The 13,378-nt window shown below is 37.4% G+C and overlaps 1 protein-coding gene across 3 annotated transcripts in view; it reads right to left on the minus strand.

The window, feature by feature from the left end:
* ARHGAP18 (Rho GTPase activating protein 18) overlaps positions 1-13,378 on the minus strand; it is a 66,479-nt gene that overhangs the window by 10,270 nt on the left and 42,831 nt on the right. For all 3 annotated transcript variants that reach the window (XM_056488090.1, XM_056488091.1, XM_056488092.1), the window contains exons 7-12: positions 11,062-11,153; positions 8,733-8,810; positions 5,859-6,018; positions 3,166-3,248; positions 1,714-1,920; positions 816-962 (exon numbers count right to left, since the gene is read on the minus strand). In XM_056488090.1, coding sequence (XP_056344065.1) covers positions 816-962; positions 1,714-1,920; positions 3,166-3,248; positions 5,859-6,018; positions 8,733-8,810; positions 11,062-11,153 — 767 coding nt within the window. The remainder of the gene's footprint in view (positions 1-815; positions 963-1,713; positions 1,921-3,165; positions 3,249-5,858; positions 6,019-8,732; positions 8,811-11,061; positions 11,154-13,378) is intronic.

Raw genomic sequence — 13,378 nt, forward strand, 5'->3', positions numbered from 1 at the left:
TTCAAATGTTTTATAATTAAGGTACTATATTGTATGGGCTAAAAAGTTTCAAAAAATCGCCTTTATAAAAATTATCAACAACTTCAACATGCACGAGATGTATTTTTGAAGTTTTCATGTCAGTGGGAACAGCTCAACTAAACTATTTCTGAACTACAGGAAAAATTAACACTGTAATTGCCACAGGATGTTTGTATTTTAAAGAGTGTGTGAAGAGTGTTATGCTGAAACATATGCCTTGACATCACTGATGGGTATGGCAGAAGCCAGTTACCTAAAGGAGAGATACTGAACTGTGAGTTATATTCACTGGGGCAAGCTGGCACTAGCCACTTGGACAATAGCTGCACAAGAAGCAGTTCATCAGTTTTTCACATTTGTTTCCAAATACTTTTAAATGCCAAATAGGGAAATCTAGATAATTAGTGTTGAAGTGAACACAAGGTCTGCTGTGACTCCCACTGGGCAACAACACATCTAAATGTGGGTTCAGTAATACTGAGTCTTGTCACACTTGCTCTCTCTACAGATACAGACCTAATGTATATTCATTTCAAATACTCAGATTGAAACAACCTGTGGGATATCATTTTTCAGAACAGAAATATTCTGAAAAATCTGTGAAAACAAAAAAAAACCAGTACAATCCTCTAAATGTGTTATGCCAGTAACCCACAAACTGTGAAATCTACAGAAATTTGCTATCTATTGAAATCCTCAACTAAAAAAATTTATATATCCCCTCTGCTGTATCCACGTTCTCACTAAAAAATATGATCCTATTAATAAAGTATTTCAGATGTATGTTTCCTTACATCATTAGGAGTCTTCTCTTGTTTCTCATGCTTTTCCCGGTCATATGCCATCTTTTTCAGAAGTTTCTTCATAGCTTTGTCCTTTTTCTCCTTCTTCTGGCTTTCAGTGTTTTGTTTTCTCACTTGGTTAACAATAAACTTCGGAATCTAGATAAATACAGAGTAAGCACGAATAACTACATAATTTTCACACCAAAACTTTGTAAATGGCCAGATTATCAGGTAGAACTCAAAAACAGCGCTTCTTTCCAGTAATTACTAAAAATTAAAATAATATAAAACTGTGAAATAATTTTAAAACCACTCAATTTGTGATAAAATATTCCATTCAGTAACTTCTCAGGGGAAGAGAGGTGGAATCATACACTGTTTTTACTTTTGCCAGCCAAAAACATTCACTTGACTCTTAGTGTGTAAAATTGTGATAATTTCTTTTCCTCACATGTAGCAAAGGTAAAAATTGTTTCAAGTTGCTGATGGACAACACATCTCAACTTGACCAGTTTGTCTAAGCTAGAGCTTTGCTTAAAACCATGCTTTATCAAAACATATTTCATATAATATTAAGTTTGGCCCAAAAGGGCAATGAGTTCAAACAGTGTTCCCTGCTAATATCTTAAAGCCAAAAAGAATTGCCTACAGCAATATAAACTGATAGACCAAATACACATATTCCCTGAGGATTTATTTTTGAGTTCACCTGTACACCATACAATATTAAAACTGACCAGAGACAATTTTTTTGTTTTGCTCCCATAGGAGTTACCTAAGAACAAGAACCCAGCTGGATCGCTCTGATCCTTTCCTAAATCATGGATGTAACTTCACATGACTTCTCTATTCAGATATCCTGTTTTGAAATTTATCATCCTCCACCCCGCCTTAAAAACACACTTACTGTCCAGAGAAGCTTTTGGTACTGAATCATAAAGCGCATGACATTTGCTGTCCCAGCTGCCATAGCAAACTCGCTTTGTTCAATAGTCTTTGAGCCAAACCCATGAAACGTGAAAAGGTTTGGGGCCATCACCATTGCAACATTCTTTAACGTCATCTTATTTTTGTCTCGGTGATCAATTACCCTTTGGAGGAATTCAAGCAGTACCTGAAATAAGAGCAGAACTTTCAGCTCAACTCCGCATGTGAAAAATGAAGCGTGTGCAGAGTTGAAAATGAACACAAGAGTGAAACATGGTGTTGCATATCTTTTTGTAAAAGCTCTTAATTCCTAATAAAACCACATTAAAAGCAATCAATAATACAAGTGTGAATATATTCACAGAACAGTAATGCAAGCTTTGTTTCCTTCAGGTAATGAAGTAAAATATCTTGTTTTCGTGGGTAACATTTTCAAAAGCATTCATGTGACTTTGAAGCCCTGCAGAGTAAGATTTGTTTCAAAACCTTTGTTATGTAGGTGCATAAGCAGCATCCCAGAGATGCATGTGAAGACATTACTGTTGGCATTTGTTAAACTGAAAGTGAAACACAATAGTGCCAGCTGTCATGGTTATGGAAACATGCAGTGGCTAATTCTATAAGGTAAGCATTCACAAGTAAAGCACTGCATTGTGAATGACAGGCAGCCAGTTAGAAACTGGCAATTTTCAATTAATTCAGTTCCAGATATCTGTAGGTCAACTCAGGAACATTCTTGACTGACTCCATACAATAAACAAACTCAAAAAGAAAGTCTTGCTTGAACAATGAGACCTAGTAGGATTTTTTGCCTGTAATAGATGATGCTCTGCATCCTACACAAATCCCACATTCATTCTTGATTGTATCAGCTTTAACAGTAAGCATATTCTGAAAAAAACATTAATAGCTTTGCTACAAAAGGGCAAGCTCAAATTGGAAGAATCCATGTAACATGCTACAAATAGTAGCAGGAAGTGTAAATTTCTAGTTTATTGACAGTAGAAAAAACAGCACAGAGAAAAGTGAGGAATGAAAATGAAGAGATAAACTCACTTCATAAAAGGAAACTCACATTCACTGTATTCTAACATTGTTTATTTTGTGCACTGGAAATAATGATTGATGCAAAAGAAAAAAAAAAGGAGCAAAACTTCTAAGAGAAAAGGTTACTCACTGGGAGATTACTATTGCAATCCTGGAAAAATGTCAAGTCACATTCTTAAAAGTCATTTGGGAAGAATTAGGGCCTTAAGTTGTTTTTTATTTCTCCCAAAGCTATGTGAAATATGGGGGAATAAAAAGAATCACTAGTTTCAGCACTAACTTTGAACAGAAAAAAAAGAATGTTAAAAAGACAACAGCATTCATTACAGTGGATTCACAGAAACACAAAATATTTATGCAGGAAAATAGTATTAACAGTTCTAACCTTCAGGGTGTCTCTGTTTGCTTCAGGTAGAAGGATAACCAAAAGATTCAAAGCTTGCAATTGCTGTTTCCTCGTTGGGAGATCTGTCAATAAAGCACATAGACCCCAGCATTTTGAAATTGCTATTTATACTCTTCAAAAAGCATGATTTCTAAGTTGAAACTCCTTGCAAAATGCTGAATACATACACATGGCTAATTATCATAGTATGAAAAAGGACTGGCAGATCCTGGTTTTCTGATACTCATTTCCAAATGTTCTTTTAGGATTCAGTTGGTGTGTGACTCAGCAGTCTTTTGGCAATGTTTTCTGGATGCCTTGTGATTCCTTCTTTATTTTGCAATGCCACAAGAAGGAACAGCTAACGGTTCTTCCCTTTCTGAGCCTGTGCCCCAACATATCAAAGGGTATATTCAACACTGTTTTCACAGCTTCTCTGGCTGCCTTCACAGTTGCATGATCTCCCAAGTCACCCACACAGAATGTACACCACGTGTAACTGAGTAAGGCAGGTCTCCAGCAACATAACAGCAGCTGCAATGGCAAACCAGCAGGGATAAAACCACAAGCAAAGAATCTTAACATGTATCTACAGAAGAGAGTGCTGTACCAAATGAGACAAGCTATAATTAAAGAAAAGTAACATTGCTTCTGCCTTTTACCAATTGCTCAGTGGTGCATCATTCACCCAAGCTGCATCCCTACACTCCTCCATCTCCTACAAGAGCTCCTACGTTCTGGCAGTGCAGAAAGCTCCAGCTTCCTCACATTTGTCACTTGTGATAAACCTCCTGTCATGCTTTAGGGGACATGCTCTGGCAAGTCTTCTCAGGAGACTCCTAATGAATCAGGCCATACATAAAACAAGTGAAGAAGGAGGTACCTGCACAACATAGTTTTGTCACACTATTTCAAATTCAACAGGGCTGTTCTCATGCATCCTGCTGGGATTCCAACTGAATTGTTATTTAAAGTACATTTCATCTGAATCAACTCAGAAGACACCACAAACAAAAATTAAAAAACCACCTTGCTGACTACTTTCTACATACTAAAAATTAGGGATCTGAATAAATGAGTGGCAAATTGTATAACCATTTAAAATATTGAGTTGTGAGAGCAATGTATCTACCTGCTTTAGAAAGACACACATTAAAAGTAAGGCTTAAATTCAGTTTCAAAACACCATATGCCACAATGTTAAAAAAAAAAAGAGAATCTTTTCCTAGGAAAGTAAACAAAAACACAATTGCAAAAAAATCAGAATGCATTATTTAAATGAAGAGTTTCTGTCTGCTCACCTAAGCAACAATTGAATTTTAGCTGCTTACATTACTTAAATTGGAAAATTAATTTGTCCAAATTACGTTCTTTAAATATTTAATTCTAACCACACTACTTAGTCACAGTATCATGATAAACGCTGATCAGTGTCACAAAGATGGCCATTTTTCTCTGCCACCTAATGTTATTGCATGTAACCAACAAGACAAATGATTTAAACAATGGGAGTCATGAAGTGCTATGTCTGCTTTGAAGCAATTCCTTTGGTTCAATATAGAAAGTGGTTTGGATCCTGGCACCTGAGTATTTCTGGGTAAGTAAAACCACATAAGCCTTCAGACAGCTCAGGAGCACAAGCAGAAACCCTCCTCCTGGCTCCAATCACTGTCCAGAAAATGGAATAACCTTGTGGAGCTCTTTGCTGCCAGCACCATCTGAAAGCGTTCTGGCCAGTTTTAACTCGACACTCAGTATTGCAAAATCAACAACACTGTGTAGCAGGCCAAAGCACCAGCCCCTTACTCCAACCAGCCTGACAGCATTGAAAGGCAGCTCAGACCTGGGAGACTTGACATAGCCCACCCTTTTAAAGAAAATTTGTTGGTCTGCCTGTCCACGTTAATTCTCTGATCCTGAGTTTAGCTCGGTTGGTTGGAGCACGGTGCTAATAACGCCAAAGTTGATGGTTTAATCCTCATATGGACCATTCAAAAAGTTGGACTTGATAATCCTTGTGGATTCCTTCCAACCCATAATATTTTGTGATTCCATGAAAGCCCCTATTAGAAACGAGGCATTGCTCTGCCTGCAGACCAGGGAAATAGAACTTGCAGTCCTGTGTTGACTGGGGAGTTAATGTATGTGGGTTCTCACTGTGGATTCATTATCACCAAGCCACTCTCTTCCAGTTACAGCCAGTATGTTTGCTGTCTTGGTGACCAGTTGGCAAAGAAGACAATTCCCAAGACCTTGCTGATCTCAAGGGACTACAGACAATCAGCAGTTCTGACTATTCTGCTCTAACTTCTCCTCTTAAAAATGGATAAATGATCCTAAACAATGTAAATCATAATTTGTTGTACTTCCTGAAGAATTGCTTATCTTTGTTGTTTTCTTTTGAAGCAAACACTATTTATAAACTGATACTGTCACATACATTTTCTGTATAACCTTTGTATACCTCCTAACTACTATCAGAAACATTAGGAAGTGAAAATGTGCTTTCATTGTATGTGTAAGCTATAAAAATAGCTGTTACATGAAAGATGTTATTTGCACAGTAGCAAAATTATGCCCATCTTCTCTCAGGAGAACTCATATTGTTGTTATTCAATTTGTTTCTCAGCAAAGAGGCACTTCTCTGCACAGGCATCAATTCTTTCATCAGAGACAGAAAGGACATTACTCACTCTGAACATCTTGGAAAGCTTTGAGATATTCTACAGTGAGGAGTGGCTGAGGCAGTTCACGGATGAAGAGTTTTAAAAGACTTGCTGCATCATGTTGCTTTACATTTTCCCAGTTGAAAGTCCCTTCATAAAATTTTGCTTCCAGTTCTTGGCAAAGACCCTGAAATGCAATGGATACAGAGAGCACCAGTAACATTTGGCTGCTGGGAGTCACGAGTTATACACACAGCAATACTTTCCACACTTTGAAAGCAGGGGGAAGGATATCTGAAATATCACTTAACTCCAGCTGCTGCTGGTCTTTTGCTACAAAACAGATAAATGTGGGATCAGAAGTACTGCAAGCAAGCACACATTAATAGGCAGCAGTCAAATCATATGGGAAAAAATCCCATGGGCCCGAGTCAGAGCCATATGGAATAAATGTACAATAAGAAACAGATATCATACTCAAGCACATAAGGGTCATGACTTCCCCTCCACCTAAATATTAAGACTTGCCTGATATACAGAGCAATTCTGAAACTGCTACCCAAGGGTGTTGCTGTAATGCATACATGGCCATTTTCATAAACAAATAAGGCAATTTTGTGTGTTGACACACAGCTTCTTATCAAAATATACACTAAGGTGAGGCTGGTTCTCTTTTTAAAACACAGGGAATGATTTGTATAACTGAACAGCTGAATGTCTTGCCATCCACAGGGAATTCCATGCTGCTGGGCACATACAGCCCTGCCTAGCACAGGGTGTCAAACATGCCCTGTGTGGACACGAACTGTCCCACAAATCATGAGGTTATGCAGCAGAGTAAAGAGCTGTGAAAGTCTCAGTGGAAGGTCATAACTCTGGGGCTGGGAAAAGATGGGATACTGTTGGCAGCAGACATTACCATATCCCTGCCCTGCTGCCATGACAGTGCTACTACTGGGTTTTCACAGATGCACAAATGGGAACGTTGCTAAATATCAGTCCTGATCTCACACCCACTTCATTTATTTCCTAGTCTGGCAGAGTGAGGAGTAACATCAGTATAGGGCCAGGGCCCCCTAGACACCTCTCACAGGTCCCTCCCTTCTTCTAGCTCGGTTATTCTGGACAGAAAAGGAGGACAGAGGCACTGGCTTGTTTTGTAAAATATGTGCTGTGGAAAAATACGGCCATAATTATTTATCTGGATAAGAAGGGAACAGAGGATATTAGATACATTTTTAAGGTACTCTCCTCATTAGATTTAACTTTGGCCAAATGGAAAACGGATCTATTTACAAAGGAAATGTGGACTCTTAGTTTGATATAAAAGTTGGATATTCTCAACTGTCCTCCAGAGAGATCTTCTGTCTCCCCTGACTGTACTGGAGGTTGAAATGTGCAATGGTCATAATTCATATGTCTAAAGTCAAGTGGGTATGATTTCCTTATCATCAAAAATAGCAAGTTTTAGAAACAGAGATGTAAATTTTCCCTCTGAGACTCATCACCTTCTCCATCCACATTCAGAACAAATCACAGCAGTAAATGCAGTATTAAACATATAGATACAACCATTTTTTATGAGAGGCAAAGGCAGAAATTTCAACTGTGTCCTAGTGCTCCAATGACTACATTTTAAAGTAAATATATTTGACTATGCATTTTTAATAATAACCCTAAAATCTATAAAATATGACAGGACAGCAAAATATTTTTCTGTGTCTTTCTATAAAACTATATAATAAGGAAAATACTTTTTTTCTGCTTAAGAAAATTAAGGGAAAACTTCAGTCCTTTGTATGATAAATTCCTTGCTTTTTAAAAGATTTTCTATTAGAATAATTAAAAGAACTAAACATATTTGCTAACAAAACTATTGCTTAATTTTAAAAAGTAGTTCCTGCAAATAGGTTAAAAATAAATGAAAGCCGAATTGTGAATGATCCACTGTCTGGGAAATTGTATTAAGCTAATAAAATCAAAGAACAAACAAATAAACAATATCACTAAGAAATCACTCCAGTTTGCAGAACTGATGTGAAGTGGAAAACAAAGAATGGAGGAAAACTGAAAAAAAAATTAGTATCTTAGTTACTGGTAAATAAACAAACCCAATTTCCATAATATTCCCTTATTTTAGTTATTTCTAATGAACCAGCAGCTGGACCGAGTTCTACACAACAGAGGCTGGCAGACGTCTTCGGACAGCTGAATCCACTTAAATGGTCCTTTCTGTTTAGAATTTCAGGCCGGTTCAGACCGTCTTTTTAACACATTGAGTGTTGGCATGAATCACACTGTGTATTTAGCTCCCTGCATTAAGGCAAATACTGGGGAAGAGCCTGCATGTAATTGGCACTCGCCCTGCGAAGTGTCGGTGCGCACAGACGTGCCTAACAAGATTGCGCTCAGCGAGCCGAGCACTTATATTGCTGTTCATAAAAATAAATGTGAGAGGTTCTTCAGTGCACGCTGCCTGCCTTGCCCTGGAACACAGGTTAAGCCTAGCTATTAAAAAAGGCTCACAATGCCAGAGAAAAGCTTCCTCCTGGGGTAGAAAGACCGTGTATGAACTGTTCGGATGATTAAACTGGTTCAGGGAAAAAGCAAAAGGCTGGAAAGCTCATGCCAAGAATTAATGAGATTTTGGCACAACTGAATTTGAAATGTAGCTTTGAGCCTCCTTCGAACTTGAACTCCAGTCTTTCCCCAAAACTACACTGAGTGAAAGCATTATTTCTCTGGCTAATATAATTCAGTTTGCTTTGTAAAGAGAATTTGCTTTCTGTTTTGGAAGATTTTCATAACAATGGGATGATAAATTACATATTTGTAAACAAAACAAATTCAGCAACCACACATACATTTTGGGGGATATTAATAAACTGCCCAGTGTTTTACCTTTACTCTTGTCGCAACTCCAGGTATTCTAAGAAGTCCCTCTGTTTCCAGAGTTGTCTCTTCTATCTGGGCAATCAGCTGTCAAACACAAACCAAATTGGCATGAAAAAAGATGCCAATTAAAAATTATTGGCAGACATTCCTGATATATTGAAGCCTTTATGCTTGTATCTCTCTCTCTATGCATATGCATTTGTACGCACACATTTGTAACAAGCAGAGGTTCAAACACAGGTTGCCAATGGAAAACAGTTGCTGTAGAAGAAAACTTTAATGTGGTTCTTACCCTTTTTTATGAATACTATTAAAGAAGAGTTTGTTTATTGTATTAAAAAAGAAAACTGTATGTTTTTCACCTCCTTCAAACCTCCTCTGAAGACTGAAGTATTATTTTCAAAAATTACTGTGGGTTCAAAATTATATCCCAATTATTACCCTTGTTAAAATGTCTCCAAAACAAAATAATTAAGGTAACATTCTCATGAATACTCTAGGACTTTACAAGAGAACTAAGAACTACTAGGCTTTAAAGAAGCCTCTGATTTGCAAATTCTGACATTTTCCTGACAGACTCAAAAGTTTGCAACCCTTCACATGGATAAATTTGCAGAAATTCCATTAAAGTACTTAAAATCCGTATAATAATTATTTTCTCTAAATAATATGCCTAGAAATATTCACTGAAGGATGGATTTAAGAGTATTTAAAACAAATCTGTAAGCGTCAAAAGCTGATGACATAATTTTAGCACAAATAGTTCCCACGATGTTTAACTAGGGCAGTGCCTTTGTTACATGCCTTCCTGCACCAGTGCTTGAGTAAGAAAAATTATGCAACAGAGTTTTTTCCAGTTACAGAAATTAAAGGGGGTTTACCTATCACTGCATTTGTGCAACAGATAAATGCCATAAAAAAAACCCACAAAGTTAGAAAACAGCACTAGAAGTGTCACTCTAGTGCATTTTCTATGGTAAAAAAAAAAAAAAAAAAAAAAAGTGCTAACTGGCCCCATCCAACTCACCCTGTACCCAGCTTTTACCAGATCAGTGCCTGCCACTCACATCTGCTGGGCACAAAGACACTGTGGGCAGTGTGTGACCTGCCATCATCACCACTGGTGGGGAAGGCAAGGTCTGGTGGCCACAGCTCCTTCAGGAACACTCACCCACCTTGGCACACAGCTGGGCACCACCAGCCTCCTGCCTGTGGGAAATCCCCTCCTCATCTCTATCAGGGCTGCTTTGCATGGCTTTATTAGCAGGCCAGAGACTGGAATTACTGTTAGCAGAAACTTATGGTGACGACACGTGAATTGGTATTACTGTCAGATTTTCCAGCCAAAAAAAACCCTGACTAAATTTTGTCATTTTTTAAAATTTAAATTCCTCAGTGAAATAAAAACTAGGTGTATTTCTATCTTTAATTAAGCAGCCTTCATGTTAGCTTGCTTTGTTTCATTTCAGTGATAAACAAGATACGTTTAAAAAGCAGAATGAAGAAAACTGTTTTCTTACACTTTATATAAATCCCCCATTCTTGCAAAACGTGCTGCAGAGAACAAGCAGAAGAAATGGGAAAATTTTTATTTTCATATTCTCATTTGAAGTAAAACTGTATTTTAAATGATGTCTGCACCTTGCAAAACAAATCACATCTATATGATATTAATGCTTATGTAGAATTTTCAATGTTGCTAGGATAGCAGAGTGATCAATCACTGTTTGCAATTTGATTTCTCAGTTTATAGAACAGCATCTTTCCAGAAATGTGTTTTTATGATCCTGAAGAAGTAATTTCTGGCATGAATGACACAGCAGTAGTTTTGAGACTGTGATGCAAAACTACATGGACTTTTCTGTTTCTCATAAAGCAACAAGCACATGTACAAATAGACTGAAATGTGATGATAGAGCACTGAGTTTCTGTCAGTGTTAAGACAGGTCCACACACAGTGGTTTCTTTTCTTCCCATGAAATGAGATATGGCTCTGTGTGGGCAGTAAATCCAGGGTCTCCATCCTGTTCCAGTTATCTTCCCCATCACCATGACATGATATGGGCCAAAGCATATCCCTCTGTACTAAAGCAACAAGTCTTCTGGAGAAGTACTTGTGAGTTTATTTCTTCAATTCAAAATACGTCTGATACAATGCAAAATATCACATTTACTGTACTAGTAAGTAAAGTTGCAAATAAAAGTTACAATAACTTGGATGGATTAGAGTATTATACTGAGAACTACTACAGGAAGCAAATAAATCCAGGACAAAGTATTATGGTTTTGTCCTTTTGCATGTATGTAAAAAGCTAACTTCTTCATGCCTATTTACCTTCTGAAAAATCAGTGGGATCTTGGTTCCTGGGACCTTCTTCTGATCCTGTTCCAGTAAAAGTGACAGTGGGACACCAAACAAGCCAGAGTCTGAAGAATAAAGCAAAAGAAACAGATATTATCCACATCTTTTCAAGTACATGTGATATTGGCATAAACCCCCATTTCTGAAGCAATAAGTCTATTCAATGTGTTCGGAGCTATTGACCTTTTGTTTAAAGTGTTCTAATGTCTTTGCCAATCAAGCAATAACACAAAACATTCAGGCTAAAAGGATTCATCATTTCTTCCTCAGGAGTCTTCTGTTTTGACTTCAAATTGCCATTCACATATTCTGCAGTACAGTAAAGCAAACTGCATAAATGAACCACCTGCATTGTTCTGGTTTGCAGAATGGACGTGATGATGACCCTGCAATGCAGATCTTCACCACTTAAGGCAAGTTATTATTGTTGAGACAGAAATGGCATGAGTAAAATATCCATAACTTGGTCACTAAAACGAGACAATTATCACTCAGAGTTGTTCTGAACACTTCTCTCTATGACAGTTTGGAAACAACAACTTTTCAACTCCTCTGCTTTTGAATTATACAGCACCAGCAGAACAGCAAGATAACCAACTCACTAAGGTTAATTTTTTTAAAAAGCAAAAGTTAAGCTAATTCTTGGTTAGAAAACAACTTTTACAATAGGGCTAAGGCAATTCAAATTTTTTTTTTAAAAGGAATTCAGTCGCTGTTAATTTAGCCCTGATAAAAAATTAACCTTAATCTTCATGTAAATGGGACTTTGGTGTGTTATGGCCCAGTTGAATAGAAGTGAATAACCATTTAAAGAGAGCTATGCTAATAATAGCTAACCTAAATTTTGCTGACACAGAACTTCTCTGTCAGAAGTCCTCATAATTGCTGTATGTGCAAGTTTTCTGGAGCAGCATATAACAATACATGTAGTTAACAACTGCTGCTTGGTATGATGCCATGCCAATATTGAACACAGAACAGATGCAATTACTAAAAAAACTGTCAGCCCTTGGGAAAATATGATATACATCAAAGAAAGATCAATTTCAGTGCCAAACCAGAAGTTCTTGTATCTCTGTCAGCATAAAAAGTCCACCTATAAAATACAAGGGACTCATACATACAGGCAATATCCATATCCCATAGCTTTATTATCTTGAAGTTCTTGTCAATAATAAAAGTTTCCATTGAAATGTAGTTGAAAAAACAAACTCCAGGAGGTCAATAAAAAGGCAGGGCTGGGCACAGCACAGCATTCCCAAGAAAATGATGTTTTCATCATCTTTACATACTCAAGCACAAAGGAGAAAGCGAATAGACCCACCAATATACGAAACAATTAGCCAAACAGGGGTGAAGAGGTAAGGGTCAGACAGAGCAACAAGGCACTGAAGGCACTACATTGCAAAAGCAGACCAGCTTGGCAGAAAAGGTGATGTCATTGTCCATTTCCTACACATTGCCATGAGTCAAGGCCACCTTTTTTACCTTGTAAAAAGTTTTAAATCAATTCAACATTTTATGAAAGCCTGCCCTTCAGATAATAATGGTGAGACTGAAATTCAATTAACAATTACTTTTGTAAGAAGAACTAGTTAAAACTAAGACCCAAAATAAAAGAGAAGAAAGTGCTTTGTCTCTGTTTATTAGTGACAGCACAAGTACTTCGGCAAGAAGAAAATGCATTCAAGCGACCAAGGTCTTATTGATGTTTCTGTGTATGCCTTTTGCATTAAAGAAGCTGTTTACTACTACTGTAAAGCGAAGAACATATTCTGAAGAATCTATTGTACCTTGCTGTGTATCTCTGTGCTCTCTGTTGCTTTCAATTATTTAAAGTGAGCTATTGCACTGTCACATTCACTGAACCTTGACAAGAGAGTTTCGGTCAAAGAAGGTTTGTGATTAACTGGTAACACATCTCAAGCTCTTGTAAAGCATTTAGCAGAAGCCAAAAATACAAAAACCAAACAAAGCACTGAAAACCTCTACCATCAAGAATTTGGTTTCCATGCTTTCTGTGCTCCCAAGAAAACCACTGTGATTACACATACACTTCGATGGCTTGCAGAGGAAAGAGAGGTGTTGCAGTTGTCTCTGCAACAGTTTAAATCTTCCACTTTATATTAAGCCACTCAGAATAACAATTGCATTATAGCTCAAGTAAATCTGAATGGGCAAGGCCTATATGACACAGGAATGTCTGTGCCAGACAGAATAGAAAACAGGAAAAAAGGCTCCCAGAATCTCCCACCTACAGTAACAAAAGCACAAAAGTCAGGTAGGCTCA

This window comes from Oenanthe melanoleuca, chromosome 3 (assembly GCF_029582105.1).
Source record: "Oenanthe melanoleuca isolate GR-GAL-2019-014 chromosome 3, OMel1.0, whole genome shotgun sequence".
Classification (NCBI taxonomy): Eukaryota; Metazoa; Chordata; class Aves; order Passeriformes; family Muscicapidae; genus Oenanthe; species Oenanthe melanoleuca.